Below are 27,425 nucleotides of genomic sequence, written 5' to 3'. Positions count from 1 at the left end.
TGCATTTCAGCTCCCTCCTCCCCTCCTTCGCCTCCCCCCCCCCCCCCCCCACCTCTGGCACGGAGAATGAAGGCCTGAGTGTGTATGTATGTGTGAATTGTGAGGGGGGCGGGGAGGGCGGATTTGGAGGCAGGAGAGACCTTCTCCTCCCTCTCCCCTCACCCCTTCCTCCCTGGAGTCTTTGCTCCACAAAGGATCTGGATTCTGCTGCTTACTCTCCAGCTGGCACGCTTTTGCCTCACATCTCTTTTAGCCACACCAAACCTCGCTATGTTGATCTCTGGGTGTCTGCCCAGGCTGTCCCCGTGCCATCCTTCCGGTAAACTCCTATTCAGCCTCCAAAACCCTGCTCAGGTCACCCGCTCTGGGAAGCCACCTGGCCATGGAATGGCTGTCAAGAGTTCAGGGTGGATCCCGGGTGTCAGGTCGGTCCTCAGCTAGACTGTGAGGCCCCTAAGGGTGGGAAGTGTGTGTTACTCAGCCCAGGGTGGTGGCTGGCCACAAGAAGTGGTGAGATCCAAACTGTGGAGTCCAGGCTGGCTTGGCAGGGAGCAAGAGGAAAGGGTTGGGGTAGGGGGATTGGCCCAAAGGAGCCCTCCTCCCTTATTCCCCCACCCTGCCTGAGTGCCCTTGAAACGGAGCAGGGTCACACGGTGGGCATGGCAGTTTTCATGGTCGGTGAGTTTCTGGGGTGGTTGATGTAAACTAAGGACGGGCCTTGGGGAAAGACCCCAGCCCCAAAGCTGAGCCTGGCAGGGGGCCCCAAGCGGGAGCAGCCTCCAGCACCCCGGATTCTTCCTCTTCAGCCCAGGATGATTTCCCTTGCATTGTGGGTGGCAGCTTGGTATGGAGGGTCAGGACAGGGGCGGGAGGCCAGGTCTTTGGGGTCCTTTTGTCCTTCAAACTGGCCCCGTTTGGAGCATTCACACCCATTCTACAAAGAACACCAGGAACATTTATTCACGGAGGCTGCCATCTGCATGGCACAGAGAGGTCTGGGGGGCCCAGGGAGCAAGGGAGGTGCTGGCGGAGGGGCAGGCAGGGAGCGGAAGACCCCAGCAGCGGGGCTGGCGGCTAAGTTGTCTCCTAGGATGGCTCGCGCCCACTCCCGGCTGCCGGCCCCACTCCTGCCTGCTGTTCTCACCAAGACCCCGTGGAGGCAGGCCTCCTGCAGCCAGAACCTGGCTTGGATGCCCACTTTGTCTATAGCTCTCCCGTCTCCATGCTCAGGCAGGCCTCCTGGGATGAAGGAGAAAGAAGTGGAGGGCGCCCTGGGCCAGGCCAGCAGGTGGGGTGCTGCTTGCCTTGCTCCTGTGTTCTCAGCTTGGTCAGTACCGCTCTTTTGGGAGGGCCGGGGCAGTCTGTGGAGCCTGCAGGGAGAGAGCCAAGAGCAGCGGGCCACTGTGGGGTCCTGCCGTAGCCCCTTGGGCACCTTTGCCTTTTCCGGACAGGGTGGGCATTAGAGGCAAGTGGTCACATCACTCAGCCTTGTGCCCCAGACGCAGCTCTTTCCCAGCTCTGGGCTCCAAGGGGATCCAAGAGCGCTAATGAGCACAGGGGTAAGGACTTGCTAAGACCCCAGTTTCTCCACTTGCACTCTGTGGCCTTGGAGAACCTGAACTTTTCTGAGCCTTACTTTTCTCATTTATTGGAAAAGAGGGAAGTAGTTGCACCTGTCGGGTAGAGCTCTCTGTGGAGGGTTAGATGCAAAAGGCACGAGGAAGGGCTTGGTGCATTCCACACGGGGGCAAGGAGACTGTGAGCTGATGGGAAGAAGAGAGGAGACAGAGAAGGAAGGTACAACTAGCCCGAGGTGGTCGACTGAATAGAGCCAGGCCTGTCAGTCCTGCTTTTATAAATGAGGAAATTGAGGCTCTGGCTCTGGGTGAAGAGATCCTCAAAGTCACAGCCAGTAAGCAGCAAAGCCAAGTGTGCACCCAGGTCACCTTCTATATATTCCTTCCAGTTCAGAGTACCTTCCATATATCTCCGTGCCTGTCCAGCTTGCAAGGAGTCTGAGTGCCACCAACCCTCACATGCCCGCTCCAATCCAGGCAGGAGGGGTGGAAGCTCACATCTGCATTTCTTGTGCTCTCTTTTTGCCCCTTTGCTGGTGTCACCCAGTTCCCAGAGCTGGGCACCCACCGGGAGACCCTGCCCATGCTCTCACCTGCTTCTCACCTGCCCTGGGAGTTTAAGGTTCCGCGGGCTTGAGGGTGGAGTCCTCAGGATGTAAGACAGTGCTCTTCAGCTCCTCAGGCATCTGCAGAGACAGGAGGGCAGTTCCAAGGGCCCTGACCTAGGCCAGGCAGGTGTCCCTGGTAGAACTAGCACAGCCTGGGCAAGTCAGGAGCAGCGTATGGTGTGTGGCGGGCGCCACCTTGTGATCACTTTGCAGATTGCATGCCAGGGAGCAGGGCAGTCCTTCACACAGGTGTCCTGCCTCCTACACCAGGCTAGCCACTGTCCAGGGTGCTGGGGCACTGCAAGCATGAGACAGAGTCCTTGCCCCACCAGAGCAATGGGAAGGCGTTCAAGTTACAGGCACAGTGACAATATGAGCTGCAAATGCACATGAGAGGCTGATAGCCCAGTCAGGGGCGGGGGATTCTGGTTGTGCTGAGCCCACTTTTGATAGATGAGCAGGAGTAATGTGCTAGGGAGAGGCAGCATGGCAAGCTCCCTGAATAGCAGACAGGTCCAAAAGGGGGGTGAGGTGAGATGTGTGTGTGGGGGGGAGGGGGAGCAGAAATGGATTGGTAGGTGGAGTGGGAGTGGGGTGGATCAGCGTTGCCTCGGCTTCAAGGCTAAGCTTTGATCTCAAAGATTGCCTCATCTGGGGCGCCTGGGTGGCTCCGTTGGTTGAGCATCCAACTCTCGATTTTGGCTCAGGGCATGATCTCACGGTTGCATAGATTCAAGCCCTGCATCGGGCTCTGCACTAGCAGCACGGAGCCTGCTTGGGATTCTCTGTCTTCCTCGCTCTCTGCCCTTTCCCCACTCCCGCTGTCTCTGTCTCTCTCAGAATAAATAAATAAACTTAAAAAAGATTGCCTCATCTAAGGTCCTGGGGAACAGCTGTGTCCCCTCATCCTCTGGAAAGCCACCTCATCTCCTAGGTAAACCATCCAGAGGCCAGGGGCTGAGGGGACGGCCTGATGGTGGCTTACTTCCACTGACACAGAATTACAGTCCTCAAAACGGAGCACTGCTGAAAGGTATACAGCAGAGAGAAGGTGTGAACTTAGAATACATTGTAAAGATCAAAACAGAACCAAGAGTGAACTTCTATATATGGGAATTGATAACATCTTTTAGTTTATTTCATTGGTGTTAAATCTGTGTGATTTCTAATTGTGGTGTCTAAAATAGTTTAAATTCTGACTTTAAAAATGGGATGAAAATAATTATGCTGCTAAAAAAAGGAAGTTTATTAAGAATGTAATAACAGAATACTTCTTATAAAAAGAAAGAGCAGGATCTCAAATTGGGCATATAATCTCCACTGTGTAAAAAAAAAACTGGGGCACCTGGGTGGCTCGGTCGGTTAAGCATCCGACTTAGGCTCAGGTCATGATCTCATGGCTCGTGAGTTTGAGCCCCACATCAGGCTCTGTGCTAACAGCCTTGAGTCTGGAGCCTGCTTCAGATTCTGTGTCTCCCTCTCTCTCTGCCCCTCCCCTGCTCACACACACACTCTCTCTCTTTCTCTCTCAAAAATAAATAAACATTAAAAAATCTGCGAGGATTAAAAAAAAAAAAAGACTGGAGGGAAATATGCTCAAAACATTAACAGTACTTGAAGTAGGGTGATAGGATTTCTTTCTATTTTTCTCTATTTCCAGATTTCCTTTAATGGGCTTCTATTCATTTTATAATTAAAAAATAATTTAAAGAGAATGAATTCAAAAGCATTATTAGCTATGTACATGAAATTGGCTTATAATGGATATCAGTTGAAATTACCCAGAAAACTTCTGGTGTGGTTAAAAATACAGAGCCAAGGGGCACCTGGGTGGCTCAGGCGGTTAAGCATCTGACTCTTGATTTCAGCTCAGGCCATGATGTCACGGTTTGTGGGTTTGATCTCACTGTGGGTTTGGCAGGGTAGAGCCCACTTGGGATTCTCTGTCTCCCCCTCTCTATCTGCCCTCCCCCCTCCCTCTCTCTCTCCCCCATCTCAAAGAAAATAAATAACCATTTTAAAAATAAAATAAAAATACAGAGCCACATGAAAGGCGGTGATGGGCAGGCCCTTGTCACAGGGGCCACAGACACAGGTTAAGTCCTGCCCCCTGTCATGAGGGGAAGTGTGGGTGGCTGTCATCCTCTACCATCTAACGAAGGTAATTGCCTTCAACAATGATTGGTCGGGAGGGAGGCCTCCCTGAAGTCACTGAAAAGCCAAATCACGGCATCTTTTTAAAGAAATGGAGTCCTGTGACATCCTAGTACTTTCAGCTTGTAGAACACCGTTTCTCCAGTTGGGTCTCTGTACTGATACTGGAATGTCACAGAACTCAGTTTCTGGACCAGACTCAGCTGGAAAGTTGTTCCCATGCATAGGCCCTCCTGAATTACAATCCTGGGCAGTTGCCTGGGAAGCTGCATTTTTACAAGGTCTCCAGGTGGATCGTGGTTCTTTTTCTTTTTTAAATTTTTTTTTTACGTTTATTTTTGAGACACAGACAGAGCATGAGCGGGGGAGGGGCAGACAGAGAGGGAGACACAGAACCGGAAGCAGGCTCCAGACTCTGAGCCATCAGCCCAGAGCCCGACGTGGGGCTCGAACTCACGGTCTGTGAGATCGTGACCTTGAGCTGAAGTCGGACGCTTAACCGACTGAGCCACCCAGGCGCCCACCACATCGTGGTTCTAAACCCGGGTTACATATTGGATACACCTGGGGAAGTTTAAAAAAAACAAAAAAACAAAAACTCCTAATGTCCAGGCCCTACCCCCAAACCAATGAACTCAGAGCCTCGTGGGGCTTGGAGAACCTTTAAAGCTCCCCGGGTGATTCCAATGCACACAGAAGGGTCCTGGTTCTCAGAGGCGGGTGTGCGTTTCATCAGAATCACGGGGAGGGCTTGTTGAAACAGTGCTGAGCCTCACCCCTGAATTTTGGATTCAGGAGGACTGGGTACGATTCAAGAAATTTGTATTCCTAACAAGTTCCCAGGTGCTGCTGCCTCTGGGGAGCACAGGGGGCCATACTTTAGGAATTACTGCTCTAGAATAAAGCCTTCAGCCCGCCCCCGCCCCAGGAGACACAGTCTCCCGTTGGAGGAGTAAGGTGACGAGGGGCTCTGTCCCTCACCTTCAGCTTCTGGCTCCTCAGGACCCAGCCCAGCTGATGTGAGTAGGGTCTGTGGAGAAGGGCAGAACCCCCTTTGGGTAGGAGAACAAGTTCCTGGAACTCACCTCCCAGTAGACTGAATCCTCAAAGCAGTTCTCATCAGCAGGTTGTCCCCAGAATGGCAACTTCAAAATGACCCCTAAAGAAAGTTAGGGGTCACAGGAGGTCAGGAACCACTTCCTCTCTGCCTACCCAGCCCTTTCCCACAGATGGGAAACTCCCCCCCACCCCCCACCCAACCCAATCCCACAGCCACAAGCGCACAGGATTCCTGGGTCCTCCGGGCTGGCCTCTGGTACGTGCTGGTGGGTCCCCCACCCGCAGCGGCCCCACCTTCTCTGGCCCAGACGTTTCCACTCACCCACGATGATGCCGCCCACCAGGGCTATGGCCAGGGACACGAAGAGACCAGCAGCCTGAAACTTGCCCTGCATGCTTGAGTCCCAGGAAGTCTTGAAACCATCAAAGCCAAAGAAATTGGCAAGCCTTGAGTGGAGACAGAGAGCAGGTCAGGGCTCCACAGAGAGGCCAAGGAAGCACTTGCTGTCGCCCCACAAATGTGAATGGGCACCAAGGCTCAGTAAACCCTGGCCTGAGCCTCCCCGTGTGCACTGGACAGATCAGATGGTCTCTAAGACTCCTGAGGAAGGACAGAGGTTCGGGAGAGAGGCCCATGGACGGTTGTTCAGATTAGGGAAGGCTAGGGGTAGAGATACAACGTTGGACCCCAGAACAGCAGGAAGGAGGAATGGAGAAGGAAGGAGGGAGCCCGGGCTCCCTGCACCTCCTCCATACTTACCCTTTTATTCCATACACCTTAGCACTGGCACAGGATGCTGTCACTGCACCCACAATGGCGCCTATGATGCCCGGGAGGCCGTGCAGGTTGTGAATGCCACACGTGTCCTGGATCCGCAGCCGTGACTCCAGGAATGGCTGGAGAGGTGAGAAGGATGTTGCTCGGACCCTTAGCCGTGGCAGGGGTGTGGGGAGGCCAGGATTCCAGAGGCCCCAAATACCCAGAGACCCAGCACCCTCCAGCCCCCAGACCTCCCCACCCCTGCCAGTTAGAAACACAGACCCCGGGGTTCCCCAGCCCTCTGCCCTGGCCGGGGGCCCTCACCGTCAGGTACACAAAACCCAGGGTGGAGACAATGCCGCAGATGAAGCCGACGATGAGGGAGCCGTATGGCATGAGCATCATTTCGGCAGCGGTGCCCACGGCCACCCCTCCCGCAAGCGTGGCGTTCTGGATGTGCACCTGGGTAGGGAGGGCCAGAGCTCAGTCCTCTCCCGGAGCCTGCACCCCCACGCTCTGGCTCCGGGAGGCAAGGGTGACTCACAGTGCGTCTCAGCCAGCCAGGAGCCTGCAGAGGGCCCCGGGCCTAGCGCCTGTGTTCTCTGCACCAGCAGCCTGGGCACTGTGCGTGGGCACAAATCATGTGTCCCTGCCGGTGAGACCTACTGGCATGTCTGCATGTCCCCTGTGAACCTGTGTGCGCAGGTTTGCATGTCTGATGGTCTCCCCGTGACGTACGCCAACATCAGGCCTGTTTGTGCGCAAACCCCCGAGCCAGAGCCCGTGGGCCTACGACGGCTCCAGGCCTACCCGCACCGGGTACTGCGTTGCCGGCTGCGGGGATGATTTCAGTCCGTCTCTACAACAAGCCCAGGAGGTAAGGACAGTTATCTTTTGATGCTTGTGCAGAGGAGGGAGTTGAGGTGCAGGGAGGTGATGTGGCTTGTTAAAGACCACACGGCTAGCAGGAGGCAGAAAGGTAAGTCGATCCGGGTCTGTGTGGAGCCAGAGCCCCTGACCTTGACCTCATTCCGTGCCCTTGCCTGCGTGGGGGTGTTGGGAGCACACAGCTGTGCCCACATCCCTGTGTCTGATTCTCTTCCCTCTGATGTGTGAGTCCCTACCTCTCTGTGTGGTGGCTGTCCAGTGTACCCAGGGGCCATGGCAGTGTCCCAGCACACATATACCCGTGTCAAGAAGCTAGCGTCAGACTATGAGATAGAGAGGTGGTCTTCTTTTTATAGAAGAATCTACCACCATCTATGGGCTCTGGCCCCTCCCCACTAATGACAGAACAATCTGTCCCAGGGAAGCGACAGGAAGGACACTGGGAAACCATATCCCCCCACCAACCTCCCAGGGGTGTGGACAAGCATCAAAGGGGTTTCCTTTCTGAGCGTATGGGATGATGCAGGTGGAGGTTGCTTTAAGAAGGCTCAGGCTCCTGGTAGCTCAGTTGGTTAAGCATCTGACTCTTTTTTTTTTTTTAATGTTTATTTTTGAGACAGAGACAGAGCATGAACGGGGGAGGGTCAGAGAGAGGGAGACACAGAATCTGAAACAGGCTCTGAGCCATCAGCCCAGAGCCCAACGCGGGGCTCGAACTCACGGACAGCGAGATCATGACCTGAGCCAAAGTCGGACGCTTAACCGACTGAGCCACCCAGGTGCCCCAAGCATCTGACTCTTGATCTCGGCTCAGGTTATGATCTCATGATTCATGAGCTCGAGCTCCACATCGGGCTCTGTGCTGACAGTGCAGAGCTTGCTTGGGATTCCGTCTCTCTCCCTCTCTCTCTGTGCCCCTCCCTCACTTATGCACTCACGTTCTCTCTCTCTCTCCCTCTCTCCCTCTCCCCCCCCCCCCCGGCCCCAATCTCAAACTTAAAAAAAAAGAAGAGAGAGAGACTGAGGGCCAGTGTTTGGAAGATCAGAAGCCTGGTAGAGGGAGGTGCCCCTGGCAACCCTACGGGGCAGGTCTGATGGGGTGCTCAGCCCAGAACGGCTGTCAGCACCCCAGGCTGCGGGGGAGGAGAGTGAGGAGGAGGAGCTGCTCAGAGATCAACAATCTCTGAGAATCTGGTTCTGGGCTATGCCAAAACCCAGCTATGTAATCCGAACAAATCATTTGTCTCCAAGCCTCAGTTTCTTCCTCTGCAGGGTGGGTGTGATAATCCTGATGCTGCGTGCCTCAAGGAGTTGTTGGAAGGGCGTGGTGATCAGTGCCCACCAGGCACAGGCTGTCAGAGCCGCACCTCCCCCCTCCCCGGGCTCCCCACGCTCCCCGCCCCCCTGGCTCACCATGTCCAGCTTGCCCTTCTTGTGCAAGGCACTGGACAGTGCCACCGAGGTGAGCACGCAGGCTGCCAAGGAGCAGTAGGTGTTGATGGCAGCTCGGTGCTGGGCGTCTCCGTGTTTGGACACGGCTGAGTTGAAGCTGGGCCAGTACATCCACAGGAAGAGGGTGCCTAGACAGACCAGACAGGGCCGGTGGGCCCGGGAGAAGAGGTGTTAGATGGGCCCAACAGAACTTAGGCAGACCTCCTGCCCTTTTTAGTTCCAGAGACCTCAGATGACTCCCGTGCCCCAGCAGCTTCCCACCCTACAGCCTTACTCATGCTGGGAGCTCTTCCTACGACATCCTCCCTGCCTTCCTTACTTCCTGATTCTGCTCCAGGAAGTGTAGCCTGACCCCCGTAACTGGGCTAAATGCCTCCCACCTTGCTCCCACAGCACCATGAGGGAGAATCTTTCCCCCCACTTTTGGGAGATTATCTGGTAATGATCTGGTAATAATCCCTTGAAGGCAGGGCTGGGTTTTAGGAGACCAGAGTGGGTGATTGATATGTGTTCTCTGGAATGAATGAACACAGGAAGTAGGAATTCACATTTTGCCCTGACCCAGGGGATGGAGTCACCATTTCCACTTTGTCTGCCTTAGGGCATCCTAGGGAAAACAGGAAGAGTGACCAACTTCTTCCAGCCCCGTGGGAAAAAGGGACCATCATCTGGGATCCTGGAGATGTCTACAGGCAACCCCCTCTGCCCCTTCCCCAAAGGGAACTGGCTACCACCCTCCAGACCACATGGAGATCAGGCATAGTTACGGGAACCTGAACTCCTCATGGAGACCCTCACCCATTATGGTGGTTCTCACTCTTCATGGTGGTCCTCACCCATCATGGCAGCCCTCAGTCATCATGATGGCCCTTATCCATCATGGCCACCTTCACCCATCACGGTGGCCCTCAGTCCTTATAGCAGCCCTCACCGATCATGGCGAAGAGGTCCGAGTGGTACACAGAGCTCTGCCTCTCCTTGCTCTGATGTAGGCTGGGTCGATAGAGGATCCAGGTCACTGTGAGCCCAAAGTAGGCGCCAAATGTGTGGATGGTCATAGAGCCCCCTGCATCCTTCACCTGGGGTACAGGGATCGGTGAGGCTCTGATACTGTCTCTCCCTCCCACCTGTGAGCACTTTCCTTCCCCACCAAACACACACACACACACACACACACACACACACACACACACACACACAGGTCCATCTGTCTCTGATTCCACAAGCTGTAAGATGGGAGCCCAGGGCCCCCCACAGACCAATCAGTTTGGAAGAGGAGAAAGCAGGGATCCCTGAACCCAGGCTGTGAGCCCGTCAGCAAAATGCCAGAGTATCCTCACCCAGCAGATGGGACTGTGCCCAGATTGGGAAACCCAGCCTTGGAGAGGACCTTGACCAGTCACCCAGCGGGAAGAGGTGAAGCAGACCTAGAACCTAGGGCACCCCCTAGTTTGTCACCTAGTTGGTCACTAGCTTCTGCCTTATCTTCATTCCTGGGAGCCCTTCCCTTCCCCCTGGGCCCTACCCTCTCCATATGTCTTTCTACGCAGTCACTCCTGGCCCAGCACCACTCGATCTAGACTGCCAGCATCCTGCCTATGACCTCCCAGCTGACCTTCCCCTATGACTTCCCAGCTGACCTTCCACCACCCACCCCATCCCCACCCTCCTGTCTCCTGTCTCCCACAGTCAGAGCACGTAGCACGTAGGGAGGTTTCTTCCTCTTCTGTCCCTTCCTGCCCTCCCCCACTCCGTGCCTCTGGATTTCTTTAGGTCTGAAGCTCCTCATTTACAAAGTGGGGGAGAGGACGGTGACTTAGCAGGGCCGTCTCGAGGGTTAAATCAGACAACTTGTGTAAAGCGCCCGGTGAGCGCCTGGCACTCAACAGGTGCTTCGTGGACTTAGCCTTCCTCCGCGTGCCCCCCCTCCCCTCTCTCCAGCCTCCTCTTCCTCCCCACTCAGAACCCATGTTGGGGGGGGGGCGGGAATTCCAATCAGAATCACAGACTTGTTCCTTCACTTTAGATGGGGAAATCCAGCCAGAGAGGTAAGTGTATGGTCTAAGGTCACAGAGCTTAGTGGTGGGGTTGTTGACAGGCCTGGATTTCCTGGTTCCTGGCCTGGTGGGTGCCTCTCCCAGCACCCTGGGACCTGGGATGAGCCCTCATGACCTCTCTGAGTCTCAGCTTTCTCATCTGTAAAGTGGGGGTAATAATTGTGCCTTTCTCAGAGATGAGGATTGAGATAAGCCACGTAAAGTATTCAGAGCAGGGCTCAGCCAAGGGCAAGTGCTCCTGACATGTGATTGTTGTATTTTAACTTGGCACAGAGACAGGCCTGAAGACTGTCAGGCATTAAAAGAATTTTTGTAGCAGGAGCCTGGGTGGCTCAGGCTGTTAAGCGTCCGACTGTTGATTTTAGCTCCGGTCACGATCTCCCGGTTCGTGAGATCAAGCCCTGAGTGAGGCTTTGTGCTGACAGCCTGGTTGGGATTCTCTCTCCCCACCCCCTCTCTCTCCTCTCTCTCAAAGAAAAACAAAAAAACATACACCAAATTTCTGTAGCAGATTGGGGGGATTTTTGAGGGTCTCTCAACTCATGCCCAAGACTGTGGATTCTCACTGTTTCAGATCATGCCCATTGGCCCCAATGCCCACCCCTCACCTAGCCTTGCTTCTTTCCTTCTCACGCCTCCCACCACACCCAGTCCCTAAGGCCTGTGTATTCCCCTCCTCTCTATCTGTTGAATCACTTCCTTCTCTTGGTACTACCCCCAGTCCCAGTCCCATTATCTCTTACCAGGGCGACTTGGACAGCCTCTTGGACAGGGCTCCCTGATCCCAGCCATTGTCCTCACCAGAGCCGAAGTGGCATTTCTATTACGTGTGTCTGGCCGTGCCACTCCCCCATCTGAAACTCTCCATAGCTCCCCACTGCCGTCATGACAAAGTTGCCCTCGTGACTCTTCAACACCATCTCCAGGAGCCTTTATGATCCGTGTTCTGCCCCCCTTCCTCTACCATTACCCCCCCAAGCCCTCCCCCAGCACACCCTCCTTCCACCAGATGGAGCCACCAGAGACCGCTCACTGTGGGCCTCCCTCAAGGCCTTTGCATTGTTTCCTCTGCCTCACCCCTTTGCCTGGTTGTTTCTTCCTTGACTTCTAGCTTTGACGTCTCTTCCTCCAGGAAGCCTCCCTGACCTGCCATGCTGGCTCAGGCACCCTCCTTCATGTCACCAAGCCCTTGACCTCACTTCTCATCACACTGCATGGTAACTGTGTACTTCCTGGTTCCCTCACTAGATTGTGAGCTCCTCGGGGTCTGAGTGAGAATGCCCGGAGCATTGCCTGACATGCAGTCAGACTCGGAGTCTTGGTATTTACTTGGTAAACATTTGTTGAGCACTTATTAGGCATTGAACTAGATGCTGGGGACACGGATGGTCCAGACAGATAAGGTTTATCAGAGAAGGAGAAATGTTATGAAGAAAATAAACCAGATCAACGTGAGACAGTGACTAGGGGTGGAGTAGGGGGGTAAGCTAGAGGGCAACACTGTGTACGGGGGAGAATCTGGGAGGGCCTCTCTGAAGAGGTGATATTCCAGATGAGACCTCAGTGATGAAAATGACTGGGGGATGAGCATTCCAGGCAAGAGCGAAAGCCCCGAGGGGGAACCAAGCTTGCTGTGTTGAGGAACAGACAGGAGGGTATGGCCAAAGCACAGAAGGATGGGGAGAGAGTAGGTTATAAGCTTGGAGAGAGAGGCTGGGGGCAGAACATGTAGGGCTTTATAACAAATGTGGATTTTATTTGAAGTGAAATTTTATTTTATTTTATTTTTTTTTTTTTAATTTTTTTTCAACGTTTATTTATTTTTGGGACAGAGAGAGACAGAGCATGAACGGGCGAGGGGCAGAGAGAGAGGGAGACACAGAATCGGAAACAGGCTCCAGGCTCCGAGCCATCAGCCCAGAGCCCGACGCGGGGCTCGAACTCACGCGAGATCACGCGAGATCTCGCGAGATCGTGACCTGGCTGAAGTCGGACGCTTAACCGACTGCGCCACCCAGGCGCCCCTGAAGTGAAATTTTAAAAGCTACTGGAGGGTTTTAATCAGGGGAATTGGTCTCATACGCATTACTAACAGGTCTCCATGGCTGCTGGTGGGGATTGGCCTGTGGTGGTGAGTGGGGCAAGGATGAAGATAAGGAGGTGATTAAGAGGTAGAGATATGGCGGCCTGGGTCAGTCTGGTGGCTGAAGAAAATGACAAAATGAATGACTGGGTGGAGTGTAACGTAAAAAAAACAAAAGCAAAGAAACTCTACCCTTTTTCGGGGTGGGGGTGTTCCAGGCAGAGTCCAAATGTAGAGGAGTTGGGGGCTAAGAAATGGATGAAGTCTCTGAATGGCCTTCACCCCTGCAAAGGTACCAAGAAGTATCTGAGCTAGAGTCAGAGGTCTAAGGTACCCCTTACTTGGTTCATTGAATTGGCCAACTTTAAGGGGCATGATTCCTGCCAGAATCCATGTGACTGTCACTTCTAGAGTCATGCAGTGCACAACCTATGCAGCGATACATGTCCACCTTGGATATTCCCTAAGGCTCCTTCCTTACATATGTGTAGCCCTCAATACACTGTACTGTGTCTTTTTCTTGGGAGACCAATCTGCGAATGTGGTGTGTGTGTGTGTGTGTGTGTGTGTGTGTGTGTGTGTGTGTAAGAGTATGTTCAGGGGGGTGCCTGGGTGGCTCAGTCGGCTAAATATCTGATTCTTGATTTTGGCTCAGGTCATGATCTCACAGTTCGTGGGACTGAGCCCTGTATCACGCTCTGCAGTGTCAGCTCATGCTGTTCTCTCTCTCTCTCTCAAATAAGTGTTAAAAAAAAAAAAAGACTGTGTTCAGGAACACCCACTCTTTCCACCCAATATGCAGGAAAGAGAAAGGAGGGAGACAAGCAACATGAGGGGCCCCTGCTCTGCCCAGTAAATATCATTACTCTCACTTTAGAGACGAGGAAACTGACATTCAGAAGGTTAAGTGACTTGCCAACATTGAAGCGAATCCAGCTGGCATATCTCCCCAGCCCTCCCTTTCTCTATTTCCCTGCTGTCGCCCCAAGTGGCCCTTCCATCTCCACCCCCGTTCTGATCCCTGCTCACCTCTAGCAGGCTGAGGAGGATAAACTCATTCACTGAGAAGAGGGTCACTTGGAAGAGGGTCATGATGAGTAGCTGGACAGGGCTGACTTTGCCCAGAACCGCCCCAAAGGCCACACAGACAGAGCCCACGCAGAAGTCCGCATTGATGAGGCTGTGGGGAGATGGGTCAGGGGAGGGGCTGAGGCAGCAGCAAAAAGCTGCGCTCCAAGCCCTGGGTTTGAATTTAGACTTTGGTCATCTATGGATTTGGACTTGTGGCTTAACCTTGCTGAGCCTCCGTTTCATGATGTCGCAAGGGCACATAACATCCTAAAGGTACTCTAAGAATGAAAAAAAATAACAGGTGAAGGGTCCAGCAAGGCAACGGCACATACCAGAGGCCATGCCCTTCCTTCGTGACCCCATCTCAGCACCCCCTCCTTGCAGGCAACTTTGTGCTCAAGGCACCCAAGTCATCTGGCGGCTGTTGTTGAACATGCTGCATATTTGGAGCCGCGCCCTGCCCTCCGTCCTCTACCTGCCCTTCCAGAACCTCTTCTGACTGCCTCCTCTTTCAGGAAGCCTTCCTTGATTCCTCCACTCACATGTGGTCTCTGTCTCCAGACTCTTAGATCTCACTCTAAACACACCTCTTCTGTTAGTTACCAGGGCTCTGCTTGGGTTTGAGCTCTCGTGTCCTTACCCGAGAGAGAGGATCTGTGCCCAGGGAAGAGAGAGAGGGCTTCCTGCAGGACGTAGGGAGCTGGGGGCTGGATGGAGGGGGCAGGAAGGCCAACAGAGAGAACAGAAGCAGAGAAGCACCTAGGTCCTTCTTAAGTCTGGACCCTGAAAGCCTAGCCGGTCAGCAGAAGGCCGATGGAGAAGCAGACAGCCAGGTAGATGCTGTGCGGCCAAAGGAGACCCTGGTTCCATCCACGTGCCCCCTAACCCAGGCCTTCCTGGGCCGGGGCCAGTGGCAAAGCTGTCCTGGAGTGTGAGGCAGAGTCAGGGGAGTTGTTAATAGGGGTGGGGGTAGGGACGGTAGAGGCTAGACCCGCAAGCCATTCGCAGCCAGAGGAAGTGCCCCTGCCCCACGCTCAGGTGTGTGTGTGTGTGAGCATCAGGAGGTGAGAAGTAAGAGACCAGCTGACTGCAGGGCCAGGGAGTGGAATGGGGGCCATTCTGTCAGGTCCCTCCCAAGACAGAGGATGTTCACTGGAGCGTCTGCTTCACTACGAGCCTTGTTCACGGCTGTGTCCCCAGGGCCTCACATAGGGCCCGGCTGAATGAATCATGACAGTTACTAAGTGCCAGGCACAGAAATAGCTGCCTGGTACAGCATATGTCCTCCTGTGCCACACAGGTACTGTTATTGGCCACATCATATAGATGAAACATGGAGGCTTAGAGAGGCCGAGTTATTTGCTGATGTTCCCACAACTGCAGCCAGAAGACCCATCTGACGTTGGGCCTCCGGCTGCCGGGAGATGGAAGTTCGGATGTCACTTCTTAGGACGGCCCACGGAGTTCTGGGCAGAGCCTGGAGGGGAGCCATGACCCTAGAGTGACAGGTGGGACTCTTCAAGTAGGCACAGGAGCCAGGAGGAGGGTCTAGGGACAACATGAGCATCCAGTCCTGAGCACCAAAAATGGGCTCCAGCTCAGTTGCTGAAAATCAATCCCCTGAAAGCCAATTTGCCGACACTCAATTTGTCAAGTGACCAACTCACCCAATCACTGGTTCACCCAAAACTTGCCGACTCGCGAAGTCCATAATAATTCTCTTTGGAGATTTTTAAAAAGTTGTATACTTTTGTTTTTCATTCAGCCATAGCTCTTTGGCTGTGGTGGCCAATGAAATATATTACAGGTGTTTTCATACTTTGGATCTAGGGCTTTGGGAGTGAGACTTTCTTGTCAAAGATTTTATACAAAAGACTAATTTCTTGGCTCCGACCATGTTCTATCTAGTCAACTATTTTTCCAGTTTCTCTAAAGTCGTGGATTCATTAACTGGCTTCAGTGAATTAATCATCTTGCAAGTATTTGGCATGTTTTAAGTTTCAGACACCTGGCCTATGATCCCCGGTTGGTGCCCTATATGTGACAGCAGGGGCTTGCACGTTAAACGTGGTTTTATGGCCGTTTGCCTCTGAACCCTTTCTGTGGATTTGGCCTTCCCGCGGGCTGACGAATGTTCTTTTGCATACCCGCCCTCTCGCCCTGTGATCCCCGCCCCCGGGCCAGCCCCTCACCCCGGGCCCCGCCTCCGGGCCCGCCCCCTTTCCTAGGGCCCCGCCCCTCGTCCCCGGGGCCCGCCCCCATCCCTGCAGAGCCCGCCCCGGCCCCGCCCCTTGCCCTCCGGGCCCGCCCCGCGCTCACTTCTCCACGCCCAAGCGGATGTAGCCTTCCTTGTAGGAGTGGAACCAGCCCTGCATGAGCAGCGCCCACTGGATGCCAAAGGCCGCCAGCAGGAAATTGAAGCCCACCGAGCTGTAACCGTAGCGCTGCAGGAAGGTCATGAGGAAGCCGAAGCCCACGAAGATCATCACGTGCACGTCCTGGAAGCCTGCGGGGAGAGTGCAGCCGGGGGGCTCGGTCGCTTAGCCCGCCCTAGCCCTGGGTCTGGGCCAGCAAAGCCCCACGCAGAACCTGTGTCTTCCGGGCCACTGGCCACCCAGTAGCCTTCCAAGCCCCCTCCTCCCATGTCTGCATCCGGATCCTGGGGCCAGGCGCAGTAATGAATGACTTTCCTGTGCATACAACAGCCGCTAACCCCCCCCCACCCCCCCCATCTTGTCCTAAGAACCTCTGGAGGGGGCTGGGCTGGGGGGAAACCAGGGTGAGCCTCCCACTTGAGACCACTCGTTCTAAGGCCAAGGAAGGCCTGGGTGTCCCCTCAGGAGATGGCAGCTTCCTGTTTCCATCCACACCCTGGGTGGAGGTGGGCAGCTGGGCATTTGAAATGGGGGCCAGGCTGTGGATTACACGTAGAATCTAGGGTCCAGAATCCAGACTTTCTGCGCTCTGCCCCCTCAACTGCATCACTTTAGTACGGAGAAGTTAGTCTCATCTTGACTGGTGAAGCACATGAGTTGATCACTCCCGTGAAGGTCACATCCCACCTCCACCTCCAGCAAGTACCCTTTCCTGAATCACTGAGACCTGAATTTGGACCCGTTTCCTCCATCTGGTAGACAGATGACTCTGGAGAGTCAGGTAACACACTTGGGTCTCAGCGCCTTCTGGAATGCTTAGTCACAAATGCTGCAGAGATTAAATGCGGATATGTATGTAAAGTACCTAACAGTGTCGGTCCCATAATAGGTGCTCAAAATGGACAAGTGTCATTATTTATTGTTACTTAGGCATAGGCTAATTCTGAGTTCTGAACCAACTCTTTCATCAGCTCACAGTGTGGTCCTGACAAGCCACTTCCCTTCAGCCTCAGTTTCCTCCATAAAACCAAAGGATGGATTAGAATGATCTTAACTGTCCTTCCAGGGCTAACGTTGCCCGATTCTAGATTCCCAGAAAAGGACAGAGGGGAAGCAAAGATAGTCACAAAAAATAAGACGCTAAAAGGAATTATAGGTGTCACAGAACACAAGAGGAGCCAGGCTGAAGGGTTCCTGGTGGCCAAATCGGGCAGTTTGAGCATCAAAATAATTAGGTACTGGAATGAATTAAAACCATGACAAAAACAGTAACTCAAAGTCGGAAGTAAATGAGATCGTGAGGAGGGCTCTTGCTTGTACCAGAACGCCGAGGGCCAGACGGTTAAATGTAGAATGAGTGCTGAAGTCGGAAAATCGTGATTTTCACAGTAAAGATTCCATCAGTGGGTGCTAAATCCAGGGAGAAATTTTGATGAAGAGCAGAACATTTGCATTGTCTTCAAGAGTCTCCCCATGGACTGCTTACAAGTTACAAGGTAGAAAAAGAAGACAACCAAACAAAACCCAGTAATTATGAAGTGGAGAAATGGGGCAAGGTCTTCACTGAATGATCAAAATTAACATCGCCAATAAGGGACAGATGGATAGCACACGCCTTCAGATGTGACACCCTGAAGGAGACACATCACCGGTATGGTATTCCAGCCCAGAAGGCATAATCCCATTCTACTCGTGAGGAAGCATCAGACAAACAGAAAATGAGTAACATGCTGTTAGAAACGGGGGTGAGGCTGGAGTCCTGAGCAATATCAATGTCATAAAAGACAAAGAAAGGCCGCAGAAATGTTCCAGGTTAAAAAAGGATAAAGAGAAATAGGTCTACTGCATTCAATACCTAACTCAGGACTGGATCCTGGATTTGCCTGGCGGGGGCAGGGGGGCAGGCAGTGGGGGGAGGGGGGGGCGAGTGGGAGGAGAGCTATAGAGGTTGTTATTGACAAAGTTAGAGACTAATTAGAAAATTAGATTGATAAAATTCGATAGAAACTGAATATTAAGGTATTGCACAATGTACATTTATGAAATTGATTACTGTGGTTGCAGAGAATACCCCCATTCTCGGGAAACATCCCGGAATCTTTAGGGTGACAGGGCCATGATGTGTCTGACCCACCCTCAGAAGATTCGGAGAAGAAGAGTGTATGTGTTTGCGTCTCTGTGCAGAGAGGGAGAGAAGGAGCAGGGAGCTGAATCGGAGTTAAAAGTATACAGTGTTCTTTGTGCTGTTTCTGTTTTAGCAACATTTTATAAATTGAAATTATTCCCAAGTAAAACGTTTAAAAAAAAGGCGGTGGGGGGGACCTGCAGGCCCCACTGGCCGGCCCCCTTCATTCCTTCCTCATTCCTCCCCCCTCCCCCCACACGTCAGCTGCACCTGCCTCCGTGTTCCTCAGTCCTATTCCGGGGTCTCTGCCTGTGTCCTTCCCTCCCCCTGGGATGCTGTTCCCACAAAAAGGCCAGAATCTCTTCCTGCAGATCTCAACGAAATGTTGCCTCATCACAGAGGCTTTCCAGACCACCCGGTTTGAAGTGGGTTCTCTCCCTCTTCTTTCCTTTCTGGTTCTTATTACAGTTTGCAGAACGGTGTGTTTGTCTAGCCCACTCGACTGTAAACCTCTCGGTAGGTTTTGTTCACCCTGCTGGTCCCCAGTACCTCTGACCGTGTCTGGGGAGCCCCCCCCCCCCCCCGCAGGCCTTCCTGTGGCCCAGGCCATGGCCACAGCCCCCTTGGCTAGCGGCTGAGGGAGGAGGCCCTGCACGCCCGCAGGGCAGGCCCGGGGCAGGGGGCGTGCAAGCTGATGTAAGAGAGCTGTGGGTCTCACCCCAGCATGGCCCTCTGAGCTCCTGCCTGGAGACCTGTGCGAATTTGCGCGAACAAACAGCAGCTTGGTGTCGGTTTCACGATGTGTGCAGCTGATTGCGTGTATTATCGCATTTCATGGTTTATCACGTTTCCAACTGTCGTGGGGGAATCTGAGCTAATGCGCGTGAAGTGCCATACGTAGCATTATGGTTATTCTTGGGGAGAACGGATGGGTGGCAGACTGGAGGAGAGGTGTGAAAGAGGGAGGGGACACTCACAGACCTCAGTTCCAGCAGCAGCCGGGGAGGGGAGCTGGCAGGAGGGCAGGGCTTCTGCTGCAAGACACAGGGGATCGGAGGCAGTTGTGGAGTGGGAGGGAGGGGCTGGGTCTGGTGTCCTTGGAGTTGAAGATGACCACGGGGATGTGGGGGGGGGGGGGCGGTGGTGGATCGTGAGGGTCGACAGGGCAGGTGGGAGGAACGGAGCCTGGCTGTGCTGTGCGGGGTAGAGCGGGGATGTGAGACTGGGCAGGCCCGCAGATGGAGATGTGAGTCAGAATGTGGGCACGATGACGGGGAGACAGAAGCTGAGAACTGGCCTGCCTTTGAGGCTAGCAGACGGGACAGGGAAGGCGCTGGCGGGGGTGGTGGGAGGAATCCCTGGGAAGAGGCAGCGTCACAGAGGGTGGGGGCCTTTTCAGAAGAGGCAGTTTGGTGGCAGAAAGGAACCCTGTGGGCAGGGACAGGGGGTGGGGTATGGGGGGGCCCTCCTGGGGGGTACTGCAATTTCGGGGCTGCCTTCATTCTCCCTGAGGCCCTCCCCTCTCCGTGCATCATCCCTGCCTGCCCCCTCTCGCCAGTTCTCTGTCCTCTGTGACTCCTCCGGTGTCCCAACCTCTCTCTTCGACCTTCTCTTTCTCGGTGTCTCTTTCTTCTCCCCCCACCTCAGGCACACGGATGCCACCTTCTCCTCTCCTTGGGCACCTCCGCATTCATTCTCTCGCTCCCTTTCTCTTTATCTCCCAAACTGGTCCTAATTTAGAATCCAGACATAAAACAGTTGAATAGTTTACGTTTCATAAAGTTTGGTGCTAGTTCCTAAAACGCTTTTACCAGTAATGGTTTGAAAGTCCCAATCGTGTGACCTTCAGGAAGGACATAATCCCTCTGATCTGCAGTTTCTTTTTCTGTAAAGTGGGGGGGGGGGGGGGAGGGGGGAGGGTAATACAGGGGCTCAGGTGGTGTTCACCCCAGAGGTTTACGGTGCACATTTAATGACTTCATCCAATCCTGGGGCACAGGCCTGGCTCTTTAGCAACTGATGGGTAATATCAGCTACAATTTCCCTTTGTCTCCTTCAAGATTGTCCAGCTGTTTTGCACTGAGTTGGCAACTTGCTGTGGGACAGTGGAAGTTGGAGAGATGCCCGCCCTTCCCCCCTCTTTCCCCAGCATGGGGCGACGCAAGCAGTCTCGCTGGCCCAGAGTCTGGTCTCTCAGCGGAAGACTCCCGCTGGCGTGCCAGCCACAAGAGCTGCCACAAGGGGGCAGCAGTACCCCACTCTCCCCTTCACCCCCCTCCTAGCCCGCTCTCCCTCACCCCCAGGATGGGGGGGGGGCCGGGCGCCCCCGGGGGGGGGGGGGCCTAGTCCCTGAAATCTCTGAAATCTGAGGCCAGAGTTTCCCTCGCCCTGGGCCTCAGCGGCTTCTTCCGCTCTGCTGCACCAGCACAGAAAGGGTGGTGCCCCGCCTGGTGCAACAACCCGGGGCTGCCCTTTTCCCATTCATTGTAGGCCAGTCTGGCCCAGACTTTTCTTTGAGACCTCCTGGCCAGTCCCTCACTTGCCCAAGTCTCCGTGCCCACCTCCCTGACACCTCAGAGCCGACCACAGAACCACCCCGTCACTGCACGGTTTCCTGGCAATGGGGCCGAGAGGCCCCGGGGAAAGCAGCTGGGCTGCTGGTGGGAGGGCTCAGCTGGTCCCTGCCTGGGTCACGGACGCCACCCCGAGAGTGTTGGGCAAATGTCTACCGTCCACTCCCTGCACCACAAGAGGGACAGAAATGCCCTGCCTGACACAGCGTGTGAAAAGCACTCGTAAGTGGGGAGAGAACAGAGGAATTTAAATGCTCTAATAGTTGAAATTATTCCTTGGCCAAATCTCTGAACATGTGTCCTGCTCCCCCTTCAGTCTTCCCGGGACGCTTCAGGAACCCAGGCTCTGATGGCTCCGGGGGCCTAACCTCCCCCAGACCCTGCCAACGGCCTCTCGGGCCCCAGAGCACCAGCCCACGGGGAAGTTTCGTGTTCGGCAGCAGGTGCCTGTAGCGCTGGCCTCCGAGGGCACTGCTGGGGCAAGTCTCCAGCTGGCTCTGTGCCTGCGGCCTGCCGAGGGGCCTGTGTGTGGGGAGCAGCCCTTGGGCCCTCCTGAGCCCCAGCCCGAGCCGGCTGGATCTGGACTGCACTGGAAACCCGAGATGCCCAGCAGGCTCCACTAATCCCCTGGGCCTGAATGAGGCCCATTATGTTGACAGCTTGGAGCCAACAGCCCAGAAGGTACCACAAGGGTGTGCCCTCACCCTCTGCCCCTGGGAACTGCCACACTGGGGTCCCACCTGAACCAGGAGGCCACGTGCCCTCTAACTCCGAACCACGGCCACCGTGACCCAGTGGAGCTGAGAAGGGCTGGGGAGGGGGAAAAGGGAAAGGCGAACCTGAAGGAAGGGGAGTGGTCCAGGAGCACGGGCCTGGATGTCCAGGGCTCCTGCCCTGGCCCTCTGGTTTCCTAGTCACCCCCTCTCTGGCCTTAGTCTCCTTGTCTGTAACATGGGAGTCCCAACAGCGCCTTCCTGGCAGGGTTGGGGGGGGGGGCAAGTCAAAGGAGGGAACGCACGTCTGGTGGCTTGAGCTGTTGTGACTGGAGTCCGGAGGCCGGCCATCTCTCCCTCTACTCCTCTCCTCTCTGTCACTGCCTGTTGATGGCCAAGGGGAACTAGCAGGAGAAACTCAAGCCCTCCTTGGTGGCTGGGGCTGTCTCATCCCCCTTAGCAGCTTCCCTCCTACCCTTTCACAAACCCTACCGCTGGGCCACTCTGCACCACTCACCTGCTCCTGGCGTAGCTGCCCTGCCTCACCCCTCCTCACCATCCCACCACCTTCCAGGAAGCTGTCTCAGATCTCTTCTGCCCAGAGAGCCTGACATCACTGAGGACAAGGCACTGGGGTGCCCTCCATGAGTCTGGGAGCCCTTCGGGGTCAGAAAGCAAGGATGTGCAACTTGTTCATCCACAACGGCCTTGAGTCTTGGTCTGTTGGGATGGTTGTGGTTTACGTCTCTGGTCTGGTGAATTACTATGAGCACAACCTCTCCACTCCCTCACTCTCATAAGTGTCACTAGTTGACAAATTACGTGGCCACCCTATGGATAAATGGTTGTTGGGTGAATTGATGACGGTGGGGCATGGAAGGTGGGTGTGGATGGAGTGGGGATAGGAGCTGGGGAGATGTGAGGACCGCAACCCTCTCTGGGGAGGCTCCGTAGCTCCTATTTTAGGGCTTTGAGACCTTCCACTGTCTGGACCCCTCAAGGACCTATGAATGCCCATGGGAGAACTTGTCCCCTGTGCTTTGCTGAAGGGTTGGTTATGGCCGAGAGATAAGCAAGAGCCAGAGTGAAGTAGAACAGGCAAAGGAGGATCTCAAGCTGTCCTGCCTCTCCGTTTGCCAGATCTGTCCAAGGAGAGTAAAGGTGGGCAGTGAAGAGTGGATTTGGAGTCTTAATTCTAAGGCCACAGCTGTCATGGTCTCTTAAGATACAACTCTGAGTGGAGCCCAGTAGAGGCTGTGGTTTCGACCAGCACAGGGCACACTCCTCTTCCATAACCTCCCTTCTGCTAAGCGCCGTATTTCTATTAATGTAACCTGTGACGGCATTCGCTTTCTGGCAGCCATTTAATATGGCCGGCTCCTACTGAGTTGGCACCCCCGCCCCCCTACTCTTGTCTTTTTTCATGCAGGCTGTCATCCTCAGTGTATGCAGTTATTTATTTGGAGCTAAGTGAAATGTTATTTCTGGAGGCAAAGACTCCCATCGCTGAGGGTTTTCAAGCCATGGAGGGAACGCCAGCCGGCCTAGGTGGCTGTTGCGGGTGAGCTTTATGGTCCCCGTGGAAACTAACAGTCCGTGACTCTGTGCGCACCAACCGTTGGGATGGTTGTCATTTGGTGTCCAAAATCAGAAAACGCAAGGGCATGGGAAGAGCCTCGGGCTGAGGGGTCTGGAGGTTGGACCAACCTGAGTGACCTTGGACCAGTTCTTCCAGCTCCTGAGTCCTAGGGCATCTGTGTTTTGTCCACCTCCAGTAACTGCTTCATTAGGAAGTGCGGGTTCCATGCCCAGCCCAGCACTGTGCCAGAACTTCCTGTGCCCTGTCTCACCCCAGCTTCACCCCACGCCTGCACGCGAGGTGCTATTATTATCCCCCGCTGGACAGATGTGGCTGGACAGATGTGACAGAGTTTCAGGGAGGTTGATGTTTTCCTAAGGCTTATCCCCCTGGTTAATGGCAGAACCATGATAGGAGCGAGGTCTGGTGATTCCAAGGGCACGCCCTTAACCCCGGCACTGCAGATACCAGAGAATGAGGGCTGTTCTTTCTTCCCTTCCAGGCCAGATGAGGGTTAGGTGGCTGGGTCCCATATGCTTCTCCCCATAGCGGGACTGGCAAGTCAGTGAGCCATCCCTGCAGCCCTTGACATCGGACCTGCCTCCTTAAGTGGCCAGTACGGGCACAGCTGGACAAGGGAGCCAGGGTCACCCCCTGGTTGGTGACTGAGATGGGACTTGGGTCTTTCAAGGACAAGTAAGGCTCTCTGATGGGGAGGTTGGGGGCCTCTGATGGCACCTGGAGTGAGCTCACCCTGGCGAGCTTTCCCTGTCGCTTCAACACAGGGAAGAGTTGGTGCACATGTGGCCATTTGTCAAGCGTGCCCTCCAGGGGCTGGCAGGTGCCGCGTGGGGAGGCTGCGTGGGGAGGGCCAGCGGGCTGCGGGCAGCTTCTCCTCCTCTAGGACCCCTGCCCCCTGTTCCCGAGCAGCAGGCTGCACAGGTGCGGCAGGCAGGGCTCTGAGCAGGGTGGGGGACCTGCCCGTCCGCCTCTGGGGGGCCTGCGGGGTGGCCGGACTTACTCGGGTAGCGGTAGTAGAATTCGTTCTCCATGTCGCTGGTGGTGTTCTCATCCCCCTGACTGCCGATCCAGTGGGGGTCGGCATCGAGGTCGTAGCGCACGAACACGCCGAAGAGGACCACCAGGGCCACCTGCAGGAGCAGGCAGGTGACCGGCAGCCGCCAGCGCAGATTGGTGTTCCAGATCATGCTGCAGGGGGCGCCTGGCCGGGAGGGCAGCGGGCAGTTCGGCCGTCGGGAGGCGGAGGGAGAGGCTTATAAGACCCGGGCAGGGGCGGGGCGGCCGCGTGGGGTGGCGGAGCAGCTGACCCGGGTGCCGCCCGCGCGCTCGCCCAAGCGGCAAGGGGAGCCTCGGGCTCGGGGCTCGCCTGCCCCCGGGAGCCCCCGCAGCTCCCGGCGGCGTCGGGACCGGGGGCACAGCGGCAGGGGGCGGGGGCGGGGGGCAGGGGCCCAGGGGCCCAGGAGCCCCGACCTCTGCGCATCCCATCGGTACCGCGCAGCGTGCCTTTCCCCTTTTGGTCCTGGGACTCGAGACAGAAAAAGCCGGATTATCTGCCTCCCCCGCCCCCAAGAGAAACAGAGAGGAATTCCCAGATAGTGATCGTGATCACCGCCATCACCACCGTTGTTTTTTTTTCCTGGTCACAGAAGTCATGTAGGGTCCATGAAAAACCAGGAAAGTCTGAGAACTGGCCTACACCACAGAGGCCTGAAGAGCCGTCACAACTCAGTGCTGAGCGTGTGGTACCACGGAAGGTATCCTGGAACAGAGAGAGGACGTTAATGGGAAAAATGGGGAAATCCTCAGAGAGTCTGAAGTTTAGTTGATAGCATTGGGCCCATGTGGGTTTCGTGGTTGTGACGGATGTACTGTGGGTAGTTAAGACGTTGGCAGGGGAAACTGCGTTCGTGGTATAGGGGAACTCTGTACTATCTTTGCAGCTTTTCTGTAAAGCTAAAATTATTCCCGAAAAAAAAAAAGCGGGGGGCATGGGGCGCCTGGGTGGCTCTGTTGGTTAGGAGTCAGACTTTGGCTTCGGGTCATGATCTCAAAGTTTGTGCATCCGAGCCCCGCGTTGGGCTCTGTGCTGACAGCTCAGATTCTGTGTCTCCCTCTCTCTCTGCTCCTCCTCTGCTCGCGCTCTGTCTCTCTCTCAAAAATAGGTAAACTTAAAACAATTTTTTAATAAAAAAAAGGAAAAAAGGGTATTAAGAAAAAATATGTAAAAGATGATCAGAACAGCTAAGTTTTTCACAAGTTCGTTAAGCTTGATCGGGAATGGTCTGTTGGTCAATGTGTGTGATCTTGACATGAGTAAACCATAGAATTTAAGTCAAACCTATGCTTAGTCCATACTTTGTCAAAATCAATGTGATTTTCTAATTTTTCTTTAAAAAGGTAACACAAGTATACTGTAGAGATTTTAGAAAATACGGAAAGCACATGGGGCGCCTGGGTGGGTCAATCGGTTGAGCGCGTGACTTCAGCTCAGGTCATGATCTCACGGCTCGTGAGTTGGAGCCCTGCATCGGGCTCTGTGCTGATGGCTCAGAGCCTGGAGCCTGCTTCAGATTCTGTGTCTCCCTCTCTCTTCACCCCTCACCCACTCACGCTTTGCCTCTGTCTCTCAAAAATAAATAAATATTAACAAAATTCAAAAAAAAGTACAGAAAACACAAAGAAAAAAACAAGAAAGCCACCTGTAATTCCTCCACTAGAGGCAGCACCAATATGAGAGAAAGAGGGAGAGATTCATACTGTAATATTGACATATAGCTGCTTTATTCACTTAATATTTTGTAAACATCTTCTCATATCCTTGTTATTTGACATCTTTCTTTTTTTTTTAACGTTTATTTATTTTTGAAAGAGAGAGAGAGAGAGCATAAGCAGGAGAGGGGCGGAGAGAGAGGGAGATACAGAATCTGAAGTAGGCTCCAGGCTCTGAGCTGTCAGCACGGAGCCTGACGTGGGACTCGAACTCACGAACGGTGAGATCATGACCTGATTCGAAGGTGGATGCTCAACCGACTGAGCCACCCAGGCGCCCCTAAACCTTTTAGATGTGCTCTAATTCTCAGTGGAACCCTTGCAAGGTAGATAACGGAGCTCCATCCTACAGATGAAACTGGGTTGAGATTCAAACTCGGGGCTGTCCTATGTCACCACTCCATGCTGCTTGCCTCCTCTGGGCAGGGCAGAAGGAGGCTTTGGTTGCAGATACGTGCACCCACTGCTGCAGAGAAAGACGTCTAAGTGCACAGCAAAGGAAGACCGGAGGGCAGGAGGCAAGGGCTGGGGAAGTTTGGAGATGAAGTCGGTGGGGGCACAAGTTTCCTCTGGAGTCACCCATTTTCTGGGGCGGGGGGCCATGAGCTCCTGTAAGCCAGGGATATGTCTTACGTACAACCCTTTTCCCTTCCCACAGCGCAGTGAGGATGCAGAGGAAGAAGGATGAAAGAAGGGGAGAAGAATATTCTTTGAGTACCAGCTGTGTTCCAGGCACTGTTCTAGGTGCTGGGAGGTCAATCGTTGTCCACATGGAAGTTGCTGGGGGGAGGGGCTGCCTGACAAAAGCAAACCAATAGAGAAGTACACGGCAGGTGTGAGGGTGACAGGTGCGTGCAGGAAAAGAAAACGGAGAGTGGGAGCGAGAGGGCTGGGAGCGTGATGTAAACAAAGTGGCCTGGGAAGGTCACATTGCGGGGGAGGGAGGGAGAGAGAAGGGACAGAGAGAGGACGGGAAAGGGGGAGAAAGGGAAGGAGGGAGGAAGGAAGATAGAGAAAGCAAGAGAAGATTCTTCCGCAGGCTCTAGTCCCACCTGGCCCCTGACCTGTAGGCCCCTGACCTGCAGGCATGACCCCTCAGCAGCACTTTGATGCGGCCGCACTTTCCAGAGCACCTGCCCCCTTGGTCTTGGTGGTGGACTGAGCTCTCAGTTTCCCCCGAATGGCCAGGAGTTTTATTGCTGGTGCCCCTGGCCGGCGGGGGTGGGCGTGGGGGGGGGGTGTGTGGAATGGCTCTCAGAAACCTAGGAAAAAAAAAAATCTCCTCCCAGAACATTTTCTCTCCAGCTACCAAGATAAGGCCAGGCCAGCAGGCTGCCCCACCTCGGATGAGGCTGGTTCTCTGCAGAGTGTCTATGCTCCCTGGGTGATGGGGGCACTGCGGCTGGGGCGGAAAGACAGCAGCTCTGTCCTCCGGGCCCCTTTCCACTTCCTCCTATCCTCAGTCTCCACTTCATTCATTCATTCACTGACCTTTCTTCCTAGCACTGGCCTCACAGTATCTGTTCCTAGGCCAGAATGTCAATCCCCAGGGGCAAGGGCC

The 27,425-nt window shown here is 54.6% G+C and overlaps 1 protein-coding gene and 1 long non-coding RNA gene across 5 annotated transcripts; one reads left to right on the top strand and one right to left on the bottom strand.

Moving 5' to 3' along the window:
- Positions 1-935: 935 nt before the first annotated feature.
- RHCG (Rh family C glycoprotein) lies at positions 936-24,343 on the bottom strand. Of its 3 annotated transcripts, none has more exons than XM_040493674.1 (11): positions 24,096-24,343; positions 16,029-16,215; positions 13,668-13,818; positions 9,430-9,577; positions 8,460-8,626; positions 6,483-6,620; positions 6,159-6,295; positions 5,721-5,845; positions 5,425-5,498; positions 2,182-2,263; positions 936-1,370 (listed from the first exon to the last, which is right to left on the bottom strand). In XM_040493674.1, the coding sequence occupies exons 1-10, from the start codon at positions 24,280-24,282 to the stop codon at positions 2,195-2,197; spliced, it is 1,383 nt and encodes a 460-aa protein (XP_040349608.1). In that variant the 5' UTR covers positions 24,283-24,343; the 3' UTR covers positions 936-1,370; positions 2,182-2,194. The 3 variants fall into 3 exon arrangements, with proteins under 3 accessions (XP_040349608.1, XP_040349607.1, XP_040349609.1); XM_040493673.1 differs by having other exon boundaries at positions 2,171-2,263; positions 24,096-24,342; XM_040493675.1 differs by lacking the exon at positions 936-1,370 and adding an exon at positions 1,388-1,763 and having other exon boundaries at positions 2,171-2,263.
- On the top strand, positions 6,640-26,687 carry LOC121042398 (uncharacterized). Of its 2 annotated transcripts, none has more exons than XR_005796169.1 (3): positions 6,640-7,035; positions 24,742-24,849; positions 26,528-26,687. It is a non-coding gene; the product is annotated as an uncharacterized LOC121042398 (long non-coding RNA). The 2 variants fall into 2 exon arrangements; XR_005796170.1 differs by lacking the exon at positions 6,640-7,035 and adding an exon at positions 16,222-17,735.
- Positions 26,688-27,425: the final 738 nt, after the last annotated feature.

Source organism: Herpailurus yagouaroundi, unplaced genomic scaffold, assembly GCF_014898765.1.
Source record: "Herpailurus yagouaroundi ecotype Mexico unplaced genomic scaffold, PumYag 185, whole genome shotgun sequence".
In the NCBI taxonomy this organism is placed as follows: Eukaryota; Metazoa; Chordata; class Mammalia; order Carnivora; family Felidae; genus Herpailurus; species Herpailurus yagouaroundi.
The sequence above is the reverse complement of the archived record's forward strand: the minus strand, read 5'-3'. Positions and strand labels throughout refer to the sequence as shown.

What these genes read in the sequence shown, in the direction of transcription:
- RHCG (XM_040493674.1), bottom strand. Translation starts at nt 24,282, where the DNA reads ATGATCTGGAACACCAATCTGCGCTGGCGGCTGCCGGTCACCTGCCTG. An exon ending in ATCCGCTTGGGCGTGGAGAA is followed by an intron (nt 13,819 to 16,028) that starts GTGAGCGCGGGG and finishes ATCTCCCCACAG; the next exon opens with CCTCATCAATGCGGACTTCT. An exon ending in AGAAGGGCAAGCTGGACATG is followed by an intron (nt 6,621 to 8,459) that starts GTGAGCCAGGGG and finishes CTCCCTACCCAG; the next exon opens with GTGCACATCCAGAACGCCAC.